The sequence below is a fragment of the Corvus cornix genome, chromosome 2 (assembly GCF_000738735.6).
Source record: "Corvus cornix cornix isolate S_Up_H32 chromosome 2, ASM73873v5, whole genome shotgun sequence".
Lineage (NCBI taxonomy): Eukaryota > Metazoa > Chordata > Aves > Passeriformes > Corvidae > Corvus > Corvus cornix.
In genome coordinates, this window is record NC_046333.1 from 115,476,159 (window position 1) to 115,501,017 (window position 24,859).

The window sequence follows — 24,859 nt, forward strand, 5'->3', positions numbered from 1 at the left end:
TTGTCTGAAGAGAATAAACAAAACCAAGAAGGTGTGGAACACAATATATGCAAGAAGCTGACCCAACAGACAAACGGGAGCCATAAATTTGGTTTATGTTGTTAAGGAGCAGGATGTCACCATGGGCTGTATAGTTTTTGTAGTCTTACACATTACCTTTCACACTGCTCTAAATAACGAAACCTGCAAAACTCTGGCCCTAGGATAGGACATGATAGATCAGGTGTGACAAAGGCACGTTTGAGAGCCTCATGTAAATGGCTGACAGCAAAGAGCACACATTTGCCTCTAACTGGACCATTCAGGCTTCCCAAAGCATACAACTGTTTTCAACAAGCCATGCACCACATGCACACAGACATGCACTTCCTCGCTTTGCAAGCTGGAAAGAACCCTGCCTCCTCTGGGTTGCATCTCCTCTGAAGATGCATTTCAGAGCATTGCAACAGACTCCAATTTCCTTGTCTTGTTAGATCACGTATGATCAAGGGTTTTCAGAACATCTGTGTACAGCTCTGTGGCATGTGTTGCCTAAGTCCAGGATGACAGACAATTTCATTGTACACCCAGTCTTGCACACATCGGTAGGCGTGAGAAGAAACATATTTGAAGCTGCATCCAAGAACAGCCCAAAATGCCATATTGTTATGGGACATTAAAGGATCTTTCAACTTGCTCCATGGTTTCACTTATGAAGAGTGGGGCATTAATAGAATAAGGGCAAATAATGGTAGTTACTACCCTGCGACTACTATTCTCATGGAGACAAGAGACTTGAGCAGAATGAAGTCACACAATTAGGAAGAGATGTGGAAATGATGTTGGAAGGAAAACTTCTTCAGATCCAAAGAGCAATACTATCTTTTCTAATCTCTTTTTTCTAAGGGGATTTCTAAGCACTCACTTTCACAAACTGACTGACTTTTACACCAACACAGGTATGAAAACAAAACCAGGGATCTTGAACTATACTTATCATAAACTTGGCTGGACTTATCAATAACTCCTCAGGCAGGAAGTCTCACACACATGACGGGCAGAGCACAACTGAAGCAACATGGCATGCATTACTGTAAAAAAAAAATAGTATCTGGAGCACAAAGAAACAATAAATACCCTCCAGAAAGACAAAATATAGAAAAACACCCTCAGAGATCAGTATTTTTGGAGAATTTATTTATAGAATTGTTATTTCAATTTGGCACACAATTGGAAAATGCTAATACAATTTGGTGGGATAACAGGAAAAATGCTGGAGTGTTGCTGATCCTTTGGAGAGAAAAAATGAAATGTGAATTACAAATAAGGAACAACTGGGGTAGAAAACAATGTTACCTGTAGACTATAACAAAAACCTGAAAGACTTAGAACCTTGAGACAGTGGGATGACATTTCCAAATGTAGACTGAAGCTGTCAGAGGCAACTTTTAACACAACTCAGGTTGTTTGCTCTCCTGAAAGAAGTTGAGCTTTTCAGAATTTAGCTTAATTTACTGTTCCTGTTTTATCTGGCTTGGTTCTGCTCACATTGAGTTCAGTGGGAATACTGCTATTGAGTTCAACAAAATCAGGCCTTTCACAGAGGGCCAATGCAGCCTCTTTCATAAGCAATGAAGCTCTGCACCCAGAGGGGCCACAAATGCCAAATGCTTGCAACATTATACTGAAAAACCGTTTTCTCCTTCTTTTTGGGTGTTTAATTTCTCCTTAGTCCACCTGCATCTTTTCTGTATGTTCAGTACCCCTAACTGCATTAACTTCTCCACATTCCAACTATTTTGTTGGCAACTATTGCACTTGTGGTAGAAACAGTCAGTACCTTAGACTTTAGTCCTAAACATTAACAGTTTCAGGATAAATTGGATAGTTGACTGCTGGGGCTCTCATTCTGGGACTGTTTTCACCTCTGATCTCTCATTTTTCTTGTCCACATCGACTAAGAAAGGATCAAGGATCAGAAGGGAACAGAGAGGAAGAGCAAAGAGGGAAAAGTGGCCATTAATTACTGGCTCCAGAGGGAGCCTCAGAAGGAAACTGGATGAGCACTTCTCACAGAAGAGCTGAAAGAGCTGATGTGGCATCTGAAAACCACGGCGTATAAGGCTAAAACAGATTCTCAGTATGAAACGTGGGTGCATGACCTCCTTGTGGGGTGGGAAGACACTCACAGCAGGTACTAGGACATCACTGCAAGAGATGCCATACAGAAGTTGCGGTTCACAATTCAAGCAACTGAGTCCTTGGAGCTACCATATTCTTGTCTCAGTGAGTTACATTACAGTGAAGTGGCTATAGTGCAGTTTCACCGAGGACAGCAGATTAGAAGATAAGACTATCAATGATATTTTGGCAAAATCAAATCTGTAACTGTTTGCGTGAAAGGGCCTAAACCACTAAAACACTGAAGAAAGGCTCAGCATGAGTGGCCTGACGCAATCCTTCCTGCCCTCCTCTTGCTTGGGCTTAAAATCCCACAGCCATTTATTTGTGGTCCATTGAATCTTATCTGTATCATTATCTAACCCCTGAAAGACAAGAGAAATTAAACAATCAATGCAATTTAAAAATAAAGAAACAGAAGTAAGTGTCCTCTGTTGTAACTTTTCCAGCACAGCCATCTGATTCTTTCCACTACTCTAGTTTACTTCAGAAAACAGATCTACAAAGAGGTTGGGCATAACTGGAGAGTAGCCTAGAAAAGCAGTTTTCTATGAAAGAAACTGCTACTGGAATGACATCCATGAGACAACGAAGCAGCCATTCTCTGCTGGCATAACACAGCAGAGGCCCAGAGCAACACTTAGTCACTTCTCACTGCACAGCTCTTGGGAGATGTGCACTCCTTGTTTTACACATTAAATTAGAATTATACAATACTGCACCACTGTTGTAGAACTCCAACAGATAACAGGATGCTACAAAGACATTGGAATACACTTATTTATAAATAAAAAAGCAGAGATGAACTCCAGTACTGACTCCCCTCCCCACCCCTGATCTCCAGCCACTGGCCATTAAAAAAAATTAAATAATTAAAAAAAAAAAAAAAAAAATCAAACCTTTTCTCACACCTGAAGCCAATTAGAAAACATGCCCCCTCTAACAACCATGGAGTAAAAGTAAATGTATGAAAAAATATCACTAGATGATTTTGCAGCTTCACCTGTATGGTTAATTCACTATCCAAGTAAGCCATATCTACTAAGTATTTTCATTGTCATTACATGCTCTGTAGATCAGAACAAATAACTCTTAAATCCATCTGTAAAAGTCTGGCAAACAAGTTAATCTCAAAACCAGTTAAATACAATATTCAACCCATTTATTTCTGTGTCCATTTATTTAAAAAACATTCATTCAAGGAATGAAAGCTAGGACTCTTGGTACAGTACCAGGTATTATCTATGCTACCATACACTCTTTTTAGCAGAATGAAAAAGAAAAAATACATACAGTTTTAGAATAATTTCACTTGCAACTACCTTAATCATAATAGCCACTCAAAAAAATCCACCATTGGAAAACCAATGCTAAAATAATACATTCTCTTAATCCCTTTATTTGGAGCTAGAATGATACTTTTTTTTTTTTTAATTAAAATCTTTAAAAAACATATACTTTTGTAGGACCCACCTACAACATGCAATTGTTTTAAGTAGCATCTCTAAAAATGGTGTGTGACAGCTTTATGTGGAAAATGCTAAGATGTAAAGAACACTGTTGTAGCCCAGCAGTGAGATGTGGGTATGGTATGATTTCCTACCTCTCTGGGCATAAGGTTAAGTCACATCCACACTGATGAAACCAAACAAATATTTAAGCCAGAACAGCAGAACGTTTTAGAATGGAGTGTAAACACAGTCAAAGAAATGATATACTGAGTGTTAACACTGTACAAACAAAGTGCACTGAGACGTGTGCACTAAGCAAGCACTTGTGAATACTTGCTGGTCTGCATAAGAGTTACATTTATTGCAAAATGACATCTGAAACTGATACTCACCAGCTGCTCACCTGTTCTCACACCAAAGCAGCTGCTCTTTAAATTACACCAGGAGATCACAAGCACTACCTTGGCCCTCAACTGTGGGAAAGCTCTACGAGCTCAGGCTCTACGAGTAATTAACTGGGCAGCACACTCTCACCGCCTCAGTTTCATCAGGAGTGAGATTAGGCCAATAATGGTCCCCTTTGAAAGGTACTGAACATTGTGATCCACTGCAACAAAGCAATTTAGGATATTAATGTGTCTAAACAAGCACAAGTCTTCCTAATGGAAGGCTAGGCATTTTAGCCAGCATGAGGGAGGAAGGATAAGAGGGCTTTTCCTAAGGTACCTCATTTTCTTAAGAAAAAATAACTTATGGAAATACTTTTGTTCACTATTCTATGCCTTCAACTAAGATACAAATAAGCCCTTGTACATTTTTCATTTCCCATAAAGAAAGTCTGATCACAGCTTATGCAAGGAAGTGATAGAAGCATTCCCCAAAATAAAAGCAGTCCCATTTTCATAAAGTATGTTTACCTAAGATTTCAAGCTGGTTCTAAAACGGCAACATTTTATCTTAATTGCCCATTTAAATATTGTGCATTTGATCTCTGTGACACAATCAGGTTTTTATACTAGGCTAACTACAGTTATTTTTCATATTTAAATTTTAATCCATGTTCTCTAACAAATAAATATAAGAAGAGCTTTCTTTAAAAAAAACTAGCCTTTAAGACATTAAAATCAGTCTCAAAAAGCTGCAGTCTTCTTGTAAAATATTACTGAAACCTTGATAAATGTTATTTTTATTTTTCACTGAAGTTTGAAAGCTCAACAAGTTTCTGAAATAGATCAGATCCTTTTTAAAAAGGGCATGATCACTTATTTGTCATAGCATACAGCATTTATTAAATTTAAGAATTGAAAGTTAAATTGCTTTGTGAATTATCTACATGTGTCAAAGTTATTTTCAAAGAGCAGCAATAGTGTCCATGTTGGAAAAGAAGTTCTCCAAAAACTATCTGCACCAAAAGGCTCACAGGACTAAGCTTCAGTCTCCTTTGCCAGTGAGTTCAAGAAATAGAAGTCTGTATCTGTAGTTATGCAACATCTGGGAGGTCTTTCGGAAATGTGAACTTCAGCTAGAAGTTGAAAGCAGTATCTAAACATTCTCCACTACTGACCTAAGGAGAAAAACTTCTTTTTAATCAGAAGAGCAGGTCTCATTAACAGTATGAAAGAAGTTAAAGAATTAAGGGTTTTGATCAGGCAGCGCAGGTCTACATTGAATAAACTTTGAACAGAAAAGATCTTATGGTAACTAAGAATTTTAGCATTCTTGAGGACAGATGGGCAGCTTATTTTCTGATAATTCAAATAACAGGTATATTTGAACCTTCTGAAACCCTTGGGGGGGATGCAGAGAACAACAATGCAGATGGCTACATGTTTGGAGACAGAGGTACAACAAACTGTCAGTTGATATCAAAGGACCCACGTTCTGTTCTCTACGTACTGGATTGCAAAGAACATTTTTCAGTAAAGTTTTGCAGACCCTGCTGTACTTCAAGTGCCACATGTTCTTCAAACTTGCTTAAGCAGATTCAAATTCAAATGGTCTCTCTCTCTCTGTAAATTACCACAAACCAAATAAGCACAAGCTGTTTGGAATGGCTGAAGAGCTTTCTGCAGAAAAGAGTGCGCCGCAAGCTAAAATGACAAAGCTATTCCTGGGGTTGTAGAAAAATTGGTAGTTTGTATCTTGTGTTGGAAATGGAAATAACCAGTCAACCTACTATTTCTGATAAACTCATTCCCTCTGTCCAATGGAAAGAAAACCCAAACAAACAAAATAACTGAAGGTAATGAAGGAAGAGGCTGCTTCTATAGGCACAAACACCACATGATGAACAAGCATTAGAGAAAAATTTAGCATGCATCTTCAACACTGTTTGCAGAAATCAAGGACAAGAAGTAACTGCTAAAAACTATACAAGGAAATGCTGCCTTCTTTTAAAAAGGTATAAGGAAATAATTACACTGATTAATAAAACACCGATATTCACAACCCACCTGAACCAAAACTGGTTTACATCTTCAGGAAAGAAGTCAAAATAATACAGAACATTTCTTTTTTTCTCTTAAAAAGCAGAAAGAGTGCCACACTGTCAAAGATAATCTGTTGCTGCATATAGATTTGAATCAACCTTCTTGTGCTTTCCATTCAGGGGATACAAAACACGAGGTCATGATTCCTGATAGACTGTTTACAGTTATCAGATCCCTATATAAATCAAGCTTTTTTTCCTACCTAATTTATTATGGAATTGCTAAAACTACAGTAAGATGTAAAAGATTTCAAGAGACTCCTGTGAGAAATACTCAAGTTATTTTATGAAAAAATTTGGATTTTTCTTTAGTTTACCTATGTTCCCCAATATATATGGTAAACGCACCTTGAGTATAAGAACTGCATGAAAACAGTCTGAAAAAAATAAAACATGGAAACTGATGTGTGAGACCATCGGTCCCCTTCCTACTTCTGATTATTATTATTTTATTCTTTTTAAATACCACCACTGATAAAACCCAATGCAAAATATAGTCCCCAAACCCACACCAAACTGCTTTGCTTTGCTGTGCATCTTTTCTAGCAGGTTTTCACGGCTGCTTCTTCAGACAGAGCATCTGGAGGCTCCAAAAGCACAACTTGTACGTCTCCATCAGTCATGTTTATTTGTGTGACGTTTTTTCCAGATCTGGAAGTCTTTCAATTAGTGCTTTATGGTTCATGTTGATACTGGCTATAAGTCCTCCTTCATTGCCATCTGAGCCAGTGTAACTAATTTCTTCACCAGTCAGGGTAGTCATATGGCCACCCAACGCTCTCAACACTGCATTTCCAGCACATATGTCCCATTTCTTAATGTAGGTGACATGGATATACACATCAGCTTCTTCTTGATTCTTTTCAGGCACATCAAGGAGGGCCAACACTTTATAGCCTAGAAGAAATAGGCAGAGGTAAACAAAAAAAATTAAACCAAGCTTTCCTGTTGAAACGCATTAAAAGAACAAGACCAGAAACTAAAATATAGTTCTGCTCTTAGGTTTATTCACTCATTTCTCAATCCCTGTATCATGCTTATGTGCAGGGGCTGTGAGCCCTTGGCACAAGAGCCCTCTGCACTCCCTTGGAGGAGAGAGGCTTGAGGGCAAAAAGACTCCCCCCAGAGATAAGCAACCTTCCTCGGATCATGGTGACAAAGTGACCACCCCCAGCATGTCTTGTTTCTATATGGTAATAGCCTGTACCCAGTTGGCTAATTGGTTTCTACCCCACCCCCTGCCTTTCCCATAAAAGGCCCCTGTTTCTGCCCCTCAAGAGGGAGCCTTGTCCCTGGCCTCCCCTTCACAGGGGCTGCTGGACAATAAAAGCTACCTCTGTGGAATTGCCAAACGAGGCTCCTGCCTCTCGGTCCCCGAGTTCGCCTTGGGTGATTTCACAAAGAGCTGAATCACAAGAGCTGGAATCACTTGTAGCAGAGAAGTTGCTACACTTGCTGAGATCACCTGCTGCCCAGGGAGGCCTGCCATCACTCCGCGAAGAGTTGCTCTTTGTAGGACACTCTCTAGGAAGGTCGTGGCACACCAGTGCTGACCAGCATCGGACCCCCTGCTCAAGTCTATCTTTTTCTCCCTGGCTTTTTATTACAATACAAGGAAGATGTATACACCACTCTTTAATAAAACAAAGCAGTCCTTTATTATTCATTATGCAGCACAAAGTAATTGCTCAAAAAGTGTTCTTTCTTTCATGGAATTTTTTGAGTTTTTCAACTCTTTGACCAATATTCTTGTTTCATTAATCTGTTAATTTCTTTATCTTCTTAAACAGAGTCAAGCCCTGGACAAGAGCTGCTATAATTAGCTACACTTTCCCTTTCTTTGTCATTTAGATTCATTATCTAAAGAAGCAATGCAAGACCTTCTTGACTAAAAAATCTGTAAGGGAGCTCTGGCTTTTCGTATTAAAGACACAGAAAGATACATTTCTGTAAAAATAAAATTTTACATGGCCTTTCTGGGACTTTAAAACTTCTGCCGCTTTACACTAGTGCCTCACATTTACATTCTGTCAGTAACATGCACAAGAACATCACATAAGTAAAAAGTATTCTAAAACTTCCTTCAATGAGTATGAGGCAGATAAAAATGGACTTTAGTGACACTAATTTTCTCTTTTGACATAAATGCAATAAATAGTACCAAACTTTAATGGCTTTTTTCTTAATTTTTTTTTAATCAACCATACTATCAGCTAACAACCAACAGATTCTCTTCCATGATTCTGCCTGTGGTCACACAACCCTTTCTCTCCCACTGAGGCATCAGTGCCTTAAGTGAACATATATCAGCATGTTTCAATGAAAGGACCACAACAACACTGCTGGCCCAGGCCTAGTTTCAGTAACATACTGACTTGTGAACAGCCTGAAGTCTGAACCAAGTTTGCATGCAGGTTCCCAAACACAGGAAAAACTGTGTCCCTAGGGTCAAGCACTTGCTTTCAGTGATGTGAAGATGAAAAAGCAAGAGGAAAAAGAGGAGGCACCACAGTTACATCCTTTTGCCTAGTAACAGCTGCACCATTAAAACATTCAGAAGCAATAAACTGGATAGGATGCTTAAAGAACCAAACCTGCTCCACCAGCGGGGATTATCACAGTTTTATTTCCAAATGTCTGCCGTGCAACCTGCTCAACTTTTCCTGCATGGGAGCGGGACACAATAATCCTTGGAGTCTTCTCATTGTAGGAGGAACGAGCTTTTACATTTGACCCACCATCCACCATTGCCCAGGCTACAAGAGAAACAAAAATTCTGCTAAGATTAACAAAAACCAATCTCTGTTAAGTGTGAAGATAAAAGGGTACTTATCTAAGAATATGTAATCGATACCTCTGACTTAATATCTCTCACTACTGTAACAGAGAAAATTAGGGCTGACAGAGGATGCGGTGCATATCCACATGTGCACACAAGGGAAGACAAACAGGCCACACACACATTGGTGCATATGCCATTATCCCAAGCCTGACTGTTCTTGTGTGATACTTCCAAAGAACAGAGTAAGAGGGAAAAATCCCAAGTAGTTAATATTCAGAACTTGCAATTGGAAACCTTTTAACCAAAGTTAAAAGGATATCTCCTCATCAGAAATTTCCTCAAAAAATGTTTTTATGTAAGAACAAAAAGCCCCACTACCCTTTAAAGCAGATACCAAAAATGCTATGGAGTCATTTTGTTCAGAAGGATACTAATGCTAAGGAAGGAAATAGCTCAGGAGGATAGTGCTACAAAGAAAGATATTTGATGTTGTGCTTCAGACAACTGCATTTAGAATACACAACTTCCCACTTGTTTCATCATGATGTTCAAAGCCAGGCTTGGTAGGTGGCATCCCCTAACCATTAATCTGACATTTACTTAGTAAACTACCCAGCAATTTCATCTCAGTAGAGAGCCAGGTTGTTTGGCAACAGACTGAGCTGTGTGTAATAACAATGCTGACTGCCCTTTATTGCTCTGTATTTGTGTGGTAGTATTAGGAACAATCTGACTCAAAACATATTGGTATTTCCAGCTTGGAAAATGAATACTTGTCACACAGAATTCATTGCATCTCATCTGATTTCTTGTCTGAACATTGCACACTTCACTATTATTAAAGCAGAGAAATTCTCAACATTGCAATGCTAAAACCCCATTTCTTGAGATGGGTATTGATACCTAAAAAAACTATGTTCCAAAACCTCCAAGATTCTTGAAGCATATTCAAATATATCACATACTTAAGTGACTGGTAATTAAACTCATATTTATAGACAGCAAAATATTTAGCACAAAATGTTGAGTGTTCAGCGGGCCAAAAAAGGAGAACAAATACAAAATGCCTTTATTTAGACTTAGTTTTTGTGCCAGAGCTACTGCAGAACTTCAGCACTCTAGAGGTCAGTATTGCCTAAGAGAAAATGTAAACAGAAATTCCTGTTTTAAGTACACAGTAAGCCATGAATACTTAAACTGCTTTGAAGCTTTCAGAAGTGCATGCAAATTGACAAACTTGCAGCAATGCTTGCTGATACATCATTAATACTAAAGAATTAATTACTTCACAGTTGTGCCATTAAAGCATGTCAGATAATCAATAAGGCTATGCTAGACAGTCTTGCCTGTTACATACAAAGAGTTGCCATTAAGATCTTAATTCAATCTTTTTTTATTCACACTGAATAAACAGCAGGTCCTGGGTATATTTATCACAGACCCAAGTTATTCTGCTAAATGAGAAAAGTACTCTTTTTTGCTAAAGACTAAAAGCACACATGAAACTGATCGGTATTTGCAGGTTTAACTTTTTTTTTGTTTGCTATAAGCACTCTGATTGAAGAGATCTTAGCTCTTAAACATATTTTCAGTTAGTTTGTTCTAAATGCATAATTTTTAGGTTGAACAAGGGCAGCATTTTCCTTTGTGGTTTCACAGCACAGAACACATCTGCAGCTCTAATTGTGAGGTCTGAAGTGCCCTTTTGCCCCAGTACTATTTTCTCATTTATACCTACAGATGTCCCCTGAAACACCAAATTTTGATTAACACTATGACTGACCATGATGGAAATATGTGAAGGCATGAAGGTACCTGTATATGATGAGAAGGGCTTGTGTATCACTCCTATTACTGGTTTACCATTTACAGCCACACAAACCATCGTTGTGACGTACTGTCGAAGATCCTCTGTGGACAAAACAACAAAGTGAGCAAGTTTACAATCAGATGTCAGAACACAAAAGGAAAACAGACAGGAGATGATTCAGATTGTTCTCTGAAGACCAGTTTACATTCTGCCTCTTTACAGTTATGTAACTTTGATGTATCTTCAAATAACCTTTCAGTTTTCAAAAGACTTTAAAGACTTTTCAGCTTTCCAGCAATTTTTCCTGTTCAGTAGATGTAACCTATACTGCCACCAGATCTAATGCTAACACCTGTGTCTTATGCAACACATGTTTTCATGGAAATCTGTGCCCCTGCATTCTCCCTTCTCTGCCTCACCTCGTATTCTCTATCAGTTCAAAAATGGTAATTAAAAACCCAAAGAAGATTCACTGGAAAGGATAATTGTATCAATGAAATAGTCACCAAAACAATCCCATTTTTTCAGTTGTTCCTTAGTACTTATCAGCAAGGATTTTAGTTGGATTGCCTTGAACTGCTTATGTGACATCCAAAAACATTGGAAAAGGGGGAAGACTGAATTATGCATGCTTTTTTGAAAAATGACAACACAAATTTTCTTATATCAAGTTAAATAGGATATTTACTTAGCATTTCCCTTAAATAAGCAAAACTGAAAATATAAGATACTTAATGTTGTCACAGTAATGACTGAAATAAAGAAACATGAAATTCCAGTACAATCCATAATTGACAGTCACCATTTATTATGGCAATTACTTAGCTGCAAGGATACCAAAGTAATTTCAGAGTTGAAATATATAAATGTTGTAATTTAAGAACCACAGAGATTTCATTATGCAATTTGTTCAATTAAATCACAAATAGCTTTGACATAAGACACTTTAACAAGAGACGTCATTTTAGGTACTTACTATTTTGTCTCCAGGGTAAAAGGCAAACATCAGAATTACACACATGATTTGTCAACAAGAATCAGCTACCTGTGTATTCTTGTGTAGCATCTAATGGATCGATCCAGACAGTGACACTTTCTGCTGGCACCTCTTTAGGCTGTATTTTTTGCTTTATGTCTTCAGGAATACTGCGATCCCAGGAGACTGTCTCCTGATCAGCTGTGTCAACATGCTCCTCAGAATTTATCTGTGGTGAGACAACAAAGAAGTTGCACTAACATATCAGATACAGCAACTGCAGCACTTGGAAAAATTACAGGTTTGCTCACATTTTCTCTTTCTTCCTTCACCTCAAATGCAGGAATTAGTCATTTTTCAGCAGCTCACAGGCTATTATGGTCATGTGACAAGCAATGCAAAACCACAATCCAGAATTTTACTGTGAACCACACCACAGCTGGATACTGTTGCTTTGGCTGCAGCTCTCCCTACTGAACATTCCCACAGCATGAATCGCATTTTTTTAAATCAATATTTAAATGCAGTTGCTTTAAGGACTACCAGCAGACAATTTGACTCTGGAGAATCATACAGTACACAGACAGTAGGGGGTCTAATACTCAATTTATACAGACCAGTAGATGCACATGGAAATGTACAGATATACTACCACCAGATATTGTGAAGATTCTCCATGACTTGGACAAGGAGAAATCTTAGTACATATATTTCTGCTGCCGGCATTGAGTTACAACTAGAAATTTTAGCAGCTCAGTTGAATTTAACCACTACACAACTGTCAGACAAATTTATTTCACAAACAAGTAAGTAACAACCCATACTCATTTTTAGGGTAGGTTGGGGTAAGGTCCTAAGGATAGCCCATGAAGAACATTTATAAACAGCAGTCAAAAGTCACATGTAAGCCTATTGTCACTTGCTGCCCAGCTTAATGAACTTTACTTCACACCAGAGGGCATTTCAGTACATCAAGTGGAGTTTGGCCCAGTAGGGGAGCACACAGCACCTATCTGTTGAATGGAGTAATGATCTGCAAAACCCAACACAACGTCCTTGTGACTGCAGTAGCACAATATTTTTGGATGACCAGAGATGCAGCTGTCCCAAAAATTGGAGGCAAGTGACATGGAAAGACAAGGAAAATGAAGGAGCTATCAGACAACATTTGAATGTGACAGACCTCAACTGCAACAAGTTATTAGCCAAGAGTTAAGGGCCATTTTCTCCAAGAGAATTCAAAAAGTAAAAGGAAGCAGAACTGCAGCAACTCCAGCCATACATCATAGCTGTCTTCTCACATAAAACCAGTATTTGAAGCATTATATGCCAAACATGGAGCTCTTGAAGTTGCTGTGACATTTACAAATTAAACATCTGTCACTGTCCAATAAACCTGACAATTGCATTTTCCCCTAGGGAAAACAGTCCTGCAAAGTCAAGATGAGTAGTTCCACAGACTTGGCAGTCTCAACACAGCCCCTGGGCAGTCAAAGTTCCACTGCAGCACATGACATACCATCATAAAAAAACATTTCCTCAACAGAAGAAAGGGGCCTCCAAAAAGTTAAAGGGTTGGAACCCATGCTCAAAAGGAAGAATATCTTGTTAAACCTGTTGTTAGAGTACACTAGAATTTAAAGTCTGAAACCACCTGAAAGGTACTGTTTTCAGAGAAACACCACCTACTAGTTCAGATTTTGTGCAGCATTTATAATGATTGTCTCTCAACAGACATGATTATTCCACTAGAAAAAAACTGGGGAAAGAGTGAGAAGGTTGCACAGCCATCTGGAGAAAGTAAAACAAACAAACAAACAAACAAAACCCCAAAAACCAAACCAGACCAAAACCCCCAAATAAAACCAAACCAAAACAAACAAACAAAACCCCCCAAAACCAAAACAAAACCCCACAAATCCCATCCCCTCCAACCAGGTCACTACTTCCATTCATATGACCATTTACTCTGTAGCCTTGGCTAAATATTTGCCTGAGAGGGGCTCACCAACCCTTAAAACTGAAAGCTTCTTTTATTCCTGCTTTTTTTCTTTTTTTTTAATGCAGGAAAATATACCTGGAAAACATGCCTCTGTGTTAATTCCATGTTCCTATTTGTCATTCTCATTTGCTGGCAGCCTCCAGAGGCCATGACCTCACAGTTTAAACTTTTCTCAAGCGATATGGATATGTAGTTCACTGCAATCCCAAACCCTCACTCATAAATTAGGAGTAGCTATGGTAGAAAGATAGTGAAAAGGCCAAATATTTCAGACACTAGACCTTATCTCAGCAAGATGCTCTGGGGTTAATTGCCTAATAGCTGTAAGGTGTAAAAGCCCACCTGGGGAAGTTCTGGAAGCACTGACACGATGCTTAACTACATTTTGGCAAATTTCCCCAGTTACGCTTGAATTAAAAGCCCTCCTCACAAAGAACTGCATCAAACACAGAGATTTAATAAAATATATGTAAATCAGTGCATGGAATACTGCTGGAAAGTAAAATAAAAAACCAAAAACCATTATTTCATAAACAAGGCAGTCAGGCTGCATCTGACCAGTACGGAGCTTCCTCAAAACCAGCCTGTAAGGTGCAGGAATTCCATAACAAATGAGGGATGCTGCTCACGGAAGCCAGCAGCAGAGGTCCAACACCAATACCAGGATCAGTCCATGGTGTGCCTTCCAAAACACCCAGGTGTTTCCAGCCTTCAGAAACCTCTGCACAGAGAACACTCCCCTCCAGCACACTGGTGATGGGAACACAGATCTGCTCAGGAACACAGGAAGCAACTCCAATATACTATGAACTTGTCTGGATAAATGCAGTGCTCTAACAAACAGCCAACAGTCCTGACCACTTAAAGACTTCAGGGAAACTAACAGTGGCTCTTTGTCCTGTCCTGGTTTAGTCCCTACCAGCACTTCATGCTGTCTTTGTGGCAGCTCTTCACTCAAAAAGCCTACTTGAATACCAGCTAGCTGTCCCTGGCATGGTGCACAACTTCAGGTTTTTTCCTGGTCTGAAAGAGTGGAACACAACTGTAGTTATGCCTTTGAATTCACCCATCGAAGGTAAATTAAAGTGAAAAAATATATGCAAACACCACCACCCCCCATCCCAAAACAGAAGCTTCTATTTTTAAAATCACACATCAGTACATGAAAATGCAATGCTTTTCTTAGAAAGTGTTTGGTGGCATGTGAATTTTTTTTTTTAATTTAGTACTCCCTCTCCTTCCCCACAGAATTCTCCAGCTCAATACTCATTTTATATTTTAATATGCAAATAATCCAGTATATTGAAAAACATGAGGTAGCACAGCACTTTATTCCAGAGAGCATCAATATCCCCATCTGATAATTATGTCCTTACAACAGTAAGATCAAATGGACCCTCAGCAAGTTTCCAGATGACATGAAGCCAAGGAGTGCATGTGACAAAACAGAAGGAAGGGACACCATCCTGAGGGACCTGGACAAACTTGAGAAGTTGGCTCACAAGAACCTCATGAAGTTCAACAAGTCCAAGCACAAGATGGTGCACCTGGCAATCCCAGGCATGAGTACAGTCTGGGAGAACCCACTGAGAGCAGCATAACGTAGCCGGACTTGGGGTTTATCATGGATGTGTGCTCACAGTCCAGACAGCCATCTACCTCCTGGGATGCATGAAAAAAAGCAGCATGGCCGGCAGGAGGAGGGAAGCGATTCTCCCCCTCTACTCTGCCCTGGTGAGACCCCACCTGGAGTGCTGCAACCAGGTATGGAGTCCTCAGCATGATAATGACGTGGACCTGTTAAGAGTGGGTCCAGAGAAGGGCCACAAAGATGATGAGAGGGATGAACACCTCTCCTATGAAGAATGGCTGAGAGCTGGGTTTATTAAGCCTGGAAAAGAGAAGGCTGCTGTGAGACCTTAAGGCAGCATTCCAATGCTTAAAGGGTGCTTATAAAAATAGGGAGAATAACTTTTTACATGGGCAGATAGGGATAGGACAAGGGAGAATGGTTTTAAGCTAAAAGAGGAGAGATTTGGCTTAGATTTTAGGAAGAAATTCTTTACTGTGAGGGTGGTGAGGCACTGGAACAGGTTGCCCAGAGAAGCTGTGGATGCCTGTCATAGGTTAGCAAGCTGAGTCTCGGAAGTGATGTTCTCCTTACAGCTTCCTCTATGACCGGATAGAACCTATCAGCTGGCCAGTTTGAATATGGAAAATTCTTTAAGCCACTTAAAGGTGTGACCGCCTCTTCGATCCACACTTAAGAATAGACAAACCCCCCCCTCAAGCTCTCTCTCGTTTCCGGCGCTGGGACAGGTGGCTGCGGGGCCCGAGCGGGGCCCAGTGGGCCCAGTCCCCTCTTGGGCCAGGCCGGGCCGGGCCACGGCTCCAGGATGACCCCCCAGCAGGGCTGTGGGCAGCCAGAGCAGCTTGGAACGCACCCCCCCCACCTCCACTGCGGCCAAGATTTCAGCAAAAGCGGCACCGCTGTCGCTGTCCGGCAGAGGCCAGGTGACCAACAGCGATAAGCCACATTCCAGCTGCAAAGCCTAGGTTAGATTAACCCTTTTAGTGCTGTGAAGAGCTGAAAACCTGAGGGAAGAGAAAGAGGAGATGCTTAAAGCTGAAAGTCTGTTGTGAAGCTATGATATACCAGAGTATCCCGTTGTAATTTCATGAAGATATGGGGGGTGGAGTGTTCAACTCGTAAGCAAAAGCACCTGAGATAGGCAGATGCTGATGCAGCTGTAATTTCATGAGAAGTTTGGACAGGGAGAGATGGACCAGATGAGGACTTTTGCTCCAAATGGGAAAGGAGAAAACCTCAGTTCCTAGAGATGCTCCCAGAGATAGTCCTAAAGATGAAGATGAGGAAGACCCTTTGCTCCCAGGGAAGGAGAAGGGCCTCTGTTCTTGTTTCTGAACGGCTCAACCTTAAAATTGTACCCCAAAAAACTTCAAGAGTGGACCCTCGAAAGCAGTTGTGGGAAAAGCTGCAAGTCAGGGGAAGGGACTCACATGCGAGCAGAGAGACTCCTCTTCCTAAATGGACTGAAACAATATTTGGAAGTGGGCGGCTGTCTCGTTGTGATAATGTTTTCATAGCATGAGCAAGAAGAGACTTCTCTTTCTAAATGGACTGAACAAGGTTATTATGGAAGCGGTAAACAGACTGAACATCTCAAGGCTTGTCTTTTTACATTGTCAGTGGGAGAAGGGAGGAAGGCGGGGGGAGGAGGAGAGTTCTGAAGGTATGATATAATTTTTTTTCCCCCTCTTTTAGGTCTGTTAATAAACTTCTTTATATTCTTTCAAGTTTGGTGCCTGCTTTGTGTTTCTCCTAATTCTTATCTCACATAAGATAAGCAGTAATGAGTATTTTGGGTCAAACCACTACACGAAATTGGTGTTTCCGCCCGGTTACAAACCCAACCCGCTACAATGCCTCAGCCTTCAAAGTGTTCAAGGCCAGACTGGATGGGGCTTTGAGCAACTTTGTCTAGTGGAAGGCATTCCTGCCCACAGCAGGGTAGTTGGAACAAGATGATCTTTAAGGTCCCTTCCAACACAAGTCATTTTATGGCTCTAGGATACCCACAACTACACACCTTGGAAGGTGTGAAGGTCAGTACCTATGAGGTGGCTGCATGGGACTGTACTTGATTTGCTCTTATTTGACTGTGCTTCAGAGATGTCACAGCTCAGGGGAGAGCGGTTCGACCAGCAGTCTTTGTTACTTCCCCCACTTAGAGACCCCTTCAATCACTGCTGCTGCACTGCACCAAAGAGCAGCCCTATACCTCCTGCACTACAAGTCAGACTGTTTTACCTCCATTGGCTCTGCTTCTCTGTTTTTCTCCTCAAATGTATCAGAGGTGAAAGCTGTCTCAGCTTCTCACAGCATCTGTACATCCACAAATCGTGTGAAGGAATCAGATGCCAAAACTTGTGAATGTAAACACTCACTTGACAAGTCAGGACATATAAATATGCTCAAAAGGAGAGAACGCTCCAGGAGAGCACAAAGCACCGTATTTCCAGTATCTGAGGAAAGTATCTAACCTACCCTGGTTACAAAATCTGTTACAAAGGGACCAGTGTGCATTCACACCAAGACTTAGCTCACCTGCACCCAGGACCATTCATGATCCCTCCCTTCCAACTTTTAAATTTGGGAGTGGTGAATAAGAGTTTTCACTGTGAATGAAAGCTGCTTCTTGAAAGTTTAGGTTACTTAACTCTGAAAAGAATGCAAACTGGGAAATCAAAGTACCACTTCTTTTTGTAAATTCAAAATACCGTTAAGCTTTAAAAAATTTGAATAGTAACCTTACCAGCATAGGAAAAAAACCCCTTAATTTATTCAATACACTGACATTTTTAAAGCCAGCTGCTTGCTTTTGAAAAGGTTCTTTTCCTCCTTAGATTACCACAACATATTAGAAAGGAAAAATAAGCTTTTACAGGTGATCTTCGTGCCTTTCAAAAATGTTCCTCTTGCCAAGGTTCAATTTACAAAGAGTTTTAGCAAGGCAGATTTTGTTATGAAAGGAGAGAAGACCTTGCTGAATCACATGGTTTTCTAAAAAAAAAAAACCCCAAACTTATTAAAAGGTAATTAAGTTTAAAAACTGTAAGTTTAAAGTACTAAATTTTAATTAAGTTTAAAACTATAAAATGTATTTGTATATAAATGTATATAAACTATAAAATGTATTTGTATATGTAAGGTATAAAATCATACAAATGTATGAAATAATAAGAGGTATAAACCCACTGGTCTCATGTTGTCATTCATTTGATCAGAAAACAAATATTTCTATAATTATACCACAACACTGAAAATGGACACATACATTTTTCAAGGCACCTAAGTCCAGACAGACAGAGGTTTCCCTCTACCATCAACTACATCTTTGTTTATTTTAGCAACAAGAAGTCACTTAATGCAGGAATAAGGTGACAGAATGTGCAAAGAAGAATCTAGACAAGCCTAAATGTCCAGAAGCTCAATTAGTGCTTATCAAAACTCGTTTGGTAACTTTGGCCATTAAGCCAGCAGGAAGCACACTGAAAGAAAAAGGATTTAATAAATGATAAAGACATATCCGATGACAACTCTGCTTCTGTGGCCTTACGATGAATAGAGATTGGTAAAAACAACAAAAGTGGAATTGAGGGAATCAGCATGGATCACAGAATTCACTGTTTCCACCAGTAATCTGCAGAAACAACTAGAATTTTAGACCAGGAAAATAGAGCCACTTGCTCATTAGCTCACACAAGTAGTTTCAGTAGATGGCAAAATTCTCTATTACAGTTCTATACAGACCCAAGTCTAGTAAAGAGAAAGGGATGACTTGCTCATCACAAGAGTTGCAACACTTCTCGTCATTTTAAGAAAACATCCAAATAAGGACAGATTAGAAATCTACCAGTAAAACAGATAATACCCAGAAAACTTCCACTGTTTGTGAGTGGCTACACTAAGAAATTCAACTCTCTAGATGCTCAGCTGATAGATTAAACACCCCCAGTGTACAAACAAGCCAAATGAACGCTTCTAATTGCATCTGAAAAGAAAATCACGGAACTCATAAGCATAAAGTTACAGTCTTTAAGTTCATTTTTATGCAAAGAGAGTAGGCATAAGTCATCTGGCATCATTTGGAACCCGTGTTAGGAGATGCATCTCCAGACACCTATTACTGAGATTTCAGATTGACATTCACACTTCTTGTTTTACTTAGAAACCCACTGACAGTTGCAAAGATCATCCGGGTCAGAAGAACATTAATTTTATTAAAAGCCCTAAGACTGAGGAGGCCTCTCACAACATGAAACGACAAATTACTGAACTTCTTCACTAAAGTGCAATACTTCTGAAGCTTAAGTAGTATTTTGGTTTTTAAACCTACTTCTTTAACATATCTATCTTTCACACAGAATCAGTATCAGTTGCAGAGTGTGCCATCCCAGATGAAATTTCAGTTTTTTAGGTATGTTGGCACTGTGGTCAGAAGCTTGTAAACAGTGAGTTTAAACCTAGACAGTACTTCAGATAGCCTGACAAAAAAGGAGTGCTCGGAGTCACTAATCTTCGAAAGCCAGATTAATTTAGAAGAAAATCAAAGTAAAAGTGACATGTTCTTAAATTTTCATTCCAAACGCTGATTCCAGCATTATCATGCATAAGCTTGAAATGCAGTATTTATCATCAGTCTTAATTGGGAAAGAGATAGAAGAACATTTGTATTCAGAACAGTGTCAATACTCATAAAAAGATGCTCAAAGAGAAAGACTGGGACAGAGGAAGACTTGATTTCCACCACAGTCACAATAAAAAAAAAGAGGGACCAAACAAGATGAAACTCTATTCAGTATTTACACTAGAAAACAAGACATAGAGCTGATGCAACTCTAGAACAAAAATAAGCCAAAACAGCTCAAAATGGGAATGTAGGGCAGAATAAAATCTGACCAGTAAGACTGAAGTCTGCATCCTGTGAAAATAACTCTAGTATAGCAGCAACAAAACAGCAGAATTGTGTGGATCACTTTAAAATTGCCTTTTTCAGTCAGAGGACAAGAGGTAACGTGGTCAAAGTGAAAATTTAAGGAACACTCTGTCAATCATTCCTGCCTTTGTGACCAAGCAGGGCTGCTCCTTCAGATGTGCTGAAGATGGGCTGTAATGGGAAGTGAACCATGGTATTCCTAAATAACCTTTCTTTTAAATAACTTTTATTTTAAATTTTTACTCGGGATACATTCAGTTATCAAGGTCCTGACATTGATCCCTGGTCAGGCCACATTAAAAGAAATAAGACCCTAAGGCATGATGCTGAGAGGGATCTTTTAGCAGGTAATGCTGCTGAAACTCTGGAATGATGAGATCATTTCTTCACAGAAGCTCTTCTGAGCAGAACATACCAGTGTTTCCGGCTAGTCTACCACTGAATTTGGAAAGAATGCCGCCCCAGTCCACTACTACCCCAGCAGCAGGGCCTTAAATATCTCCTTAATCTCCTCACCTAACTCCCACCCCAGTCCTTATCACACTACCACTGTGTCAGCACAAGGAATAAATAGGGCTGCATGGAGAATCAACCAGGAAAGAAGAGCAGTAACCCAGAAAAGATAAACAGTAAATAAAAAATGAAAGAAGCAGAGGGGATGATTACAGCTGGATCAGAGCTTTAACTTGTTCTTAGCAAGACAAATAAATGAGGGAAACATATTGGTAATGCAGGAGCCTGTAACTGCAGTTGAGAACCTCACCAAGAGAAAGTGATGCATGTATTTTAGCATTAAGTATATTTCAAAATCAACTGTACAAAGATGCTTCATGGAATACACATGCAAATATTTATTGCTGGATGTTGAGTGCAATCAGACAACACTGGGTAATACCCAAGGTAGCAGTAAGTGACTTGCCTCTTTGTCCCTTATCTTTCTCACGCTTGGTTCTGAGGGATATAAAAACACCACCACTAAATCTACTTCACAGTGATAAAACACAATTGAGCTGCACCTCTTCAGTCTTACCTAACATAGCTTGAGAAGTCTTAACTGATGCAAATGCATCTATTTATATCAAACAGAGCAGCTGATGTCAGCAGTGGAGTTCCTCTGTACAGACAATACCTTTACTTAACAGAACAAAGGCAAACATTTTCTGTGGGATTTTTTCCCCCTCAGATTTTGAAAGGGCTTTTTTTATAAATCTCAACTCTTAGTATTATAAGACTTTTTCCAGATTTATTTCAGCTTCTGCAAGTGAGAAGCCTAACTCTTCGATCTTCTCTTAATAACCACACTTTAAGAGACTCTGATCTGCTTCAGACAGACTGTTTTCATGCTTTCCCTTTTTATGTCCAGCAGCACAAAACAGGGAATGCAACGCAGCTCACTTACTTCTGTTTATTTCAGTTGCATGACTTCGCCCCTTGGTTATTTTGAAACATTGGAAAGCCATGGTTATTCTTAGAGAATCATGGAGTAATATAATGGTTTGGGCTGGAAGGGACCTTCCAGCTCATGTCACTCCAACCCCCCTGCCATGTGGTGGGACACCTTCCACTAAACCAGGCTGCTCAAAGCCTCCCGCCTGGCCTTGGAACACTTCCAGGGAGGAGTTATCCACAACTTCTCTGGGCAACCTGCTCCAGTGCCTCACCACTCCCACAGTAAAGAATTTTGTCCTAATGTCCCATCTTAACCTGCCCTCTTTCAGATGAAAGCCATTCTCCTTGTCCTGTCAATGCATGCCCTTGTACAAAGTTCGTCTCCAGCTCTCCTACAGCCCCCTTCAGGTACTGAAAGGCCGCTGTAATGTCTTGCAGAAGCCTTCTCCAGACTGAACAACTCCATTTCCTTTGCTTTACAAGCATATCTTAGCACCTAGTTTTTGTGCTGCAGCATTTGGCAACAATTTAAATACTGAGGTACCCCTGTTAAGCTCAACAACTTCACGATGTGAGAAAATCAGCATTTTGCATAAGCTTACTCTTGGAATTATTTCAGTTTTTGTTTGACAGCTTTTATTAGCATCATCTCTAGCAAGGAGAGGAGGTTTATTTGACTTCAGCAGCATCTTTTATTCTGGAGTGTCACTCTGTACACGGGGATAAGATTACAGATATAAAACAAGATATTTCTTACATTATGCAATTTTATACTGCCTCAGAAAATCCTCTATAATCCTTATATTCACACCAAAACTCAGCAGGTCTGTTTTACGAAAGAGCTGCAGTCTTAGATGGGCTGTTCTGAAGTTACCCTTGATGGATTAGTAGATTGAGATGATACTTTGTCTTCACACCTGAGAACCACATGTATGTATATAGTAGTAAAAGAAAGCTTTTATTTTAGTTTGGACAAAAGTTTAATGAATACATCTTCATCACAGACTTTAAGAGACAAAATGCCTTACCAGTGTATGCATAGCTTAGCGAGTATTTTTTTAACACCACATAAGATAAGCTGTTATTATCCCCATCATATTCTTAGAATACTAAACATCCCACAGCTGATCGGTCAGACTGAATAACTCCAGATCACCTGAAAAACTTGTGAAAGACACAAGTCAGACTGTCACTGCTAAGAATTCCAGGCTCCAGAGCAGAGTTTACACATGACCACAGAACAGGCAACACACAGTTTACTGTACTCTTCAAGCCCAGACCAAACTCCCAGCCTTCTTTAGAAGCACAGGCAACTCTTACATCTAGATTAATGAAGTCCTTCCATCTGTGAAAGGGGAGAAAGCATAGAGGTTTCAAGCCAGCTAAGCTGTAAAGCCAAGCTCCATGAGGACACCGAATAATGCAAGAGAACAGGGGTCAATACTTTTTCTTCCTTTAACACTGGGCCTCTGAAGGTGGCTTGTCACCGACAGACAATCCAGGAAATCTTCAGAACAGAATCTGCATAATCTTTCTGTAGAGGAAGATTAGTCACATATCAAGTTTACTTCAAACACTGAAGAATTTGTTGTTTCCTCTAGATTTCACATGCAGTAAGTTCTTTACAACACTTTAAAACTCCACCAAAACAAAGAAACAAACAAAAAAAAGCCCAAAAAGCCAACAAACAAAAAACTACACTTTATCCTGTGGAACTTTCAAAACAACTACTAAAAATTGAATAGTAACTCACCAACCAAAAACCAGACTTAGCTACTTTTTCTGTCAACCTGTCCAGCAGAAGCATATGATCACCACCTCTGAGATCCAAATTTAGGGCTTTCTACCCATTTTAAATGGCCGTAAAAAGCTATTTAACAGGAATTTATAAAGGAATTTAACATCAAGAGACAGAAGTTCCGATTTACTGAAGTGAAAGCAGAAACGATGCCAACAAACCCCAAAAAGCCTCAAAGTATAGTTCAAAGGTTAGGGCACAACCTTAAAAGCTAGACCCAGATTTCAGGAGTGAGGGAGAGCAGGAAGGGGTGTACACCTCTGAAAGCAAAGTAAACTCATTCTGCTCAGGTAGGCAGTGGTCCACAGTATTAACACAGCTGTGCTTATCTGCTGTCCCACAGCCACGAGCGCTAAACACTCGATTATTGCAGCGCTATGTTCCTAAGCCTCGAATTCTCGATCGCTGCTCCGCACTCCTGGCTCTCCCCATAACTGACGGCAGGAAGGACAACTAGCAGGAAGGATAACTACAAAAACAACGGCATTCCTGATCTCTTTATCTTAAGCGTACGCGGAATCTGCGCTGTGCAATTACCCGTATCTTTAACCACAGAGCTCATGATCCACTCGAGCGAGACTCGGTGCTTCCCCCACCCCTCCATGCCCGTACTCTTTGATACTGTTTCACCTCGCGTGGCTTCGCTTGCAACACGCTCCAACTCCTTCCCCTGCAACCCAACACCCAGGGCAACAAGCATAAGGTGGCACTGCCACAACTTCAGCGGGAGGGGCAGGAAGAGCGCAAAGGAGGGCAGCGCTTCCCGCCGGCGGTCACAGACCGCAGAGGCGCCGGTGTGCAGCAGCCCAGCGCCGGGGCTCCACACCGGGGTCCCAGCGCCGGGCCCGCGGCAGCCCCCGCCCCACGGAGGGGCCTGGCACCCACCTGCACGGCGGGAAGGCGCCCTTCAGCAGGTAGAACATCCTGCGGTTGGAGAGGAGGTCGCCGATGGTCAGCTGCTCCTCGGCCCCCTCCCGCGTCTTCCCCTTCGCCTTGGCGTTGAGGACGTTCCCCTGGCGGACCCGCTTCACCTCCTCCCCCGCCCCTGACGGCGGCCAGCACGGACACGGCCAGCAGCTCCCGCAGGTCCACGGCGCCGCCGGCCGCGGAGCCGTGGGGCGTCTCGGGCCCGCCGGCCGCCGGCTCGCTCAGCATGAAGAAGGCGAAGCGGCCGGCCAGGAAGCCGGAGTAGAGGTGGTAGAGGACGCCCAGCCCCAGCAGGCAGAACACAGCCATGCCGAGCGGCGAGAGGCGGATGCCCATGGGGGCCATGGCCGCAGGGTGGGCGGGCAGCGGGGCCGGGCAGTCACCACAATCCCATGGCACGGCCGGAGCGCTCCGCTCCCGCTCCTGCAGCGGCGCCGCGCCGGCTCCACGCTCGCGGCCGAGGCAGCGCTGTCTGTATCCGGGTCAGGCGGAGGCGGAGCCCGCCGCGCGCACTGAGCATGTCCCGCCGCCCGGGACCGCGGCGTTCGCCGGGCG

At 41.0% G+C, this 24,859-nt stretch overlaps 1 protein-coding gene across 1 annotated transcript; it reads right to left on the minus strand.

The window, feature by feature from the left end:
• Positions 1-1,155: 1,155 nt before the first annotated feature.
• Positions 1,156-24,857, minus strand: BPNT2 (3'(2'), 5'-bisphosphate nucleotidase 2). Its single transcript, XM_039548315.1, is given in 6 exon segments — positions 1,156-6,996; positions 8,694-8,855; positions 10,697-10,792; positions 11,737-11,896; positions 24,259-24,417; positions 24,419-24,857. Coding segments are annotated over 6 exon segments (1,080 nt in total). The 5' UTR covers positions 24,650-24,857; the 3' UTR covers positions 1,156-6,724.
• Between the last annotated feature and the right edge of the window lie 2 nt (positions 24,858-24,859).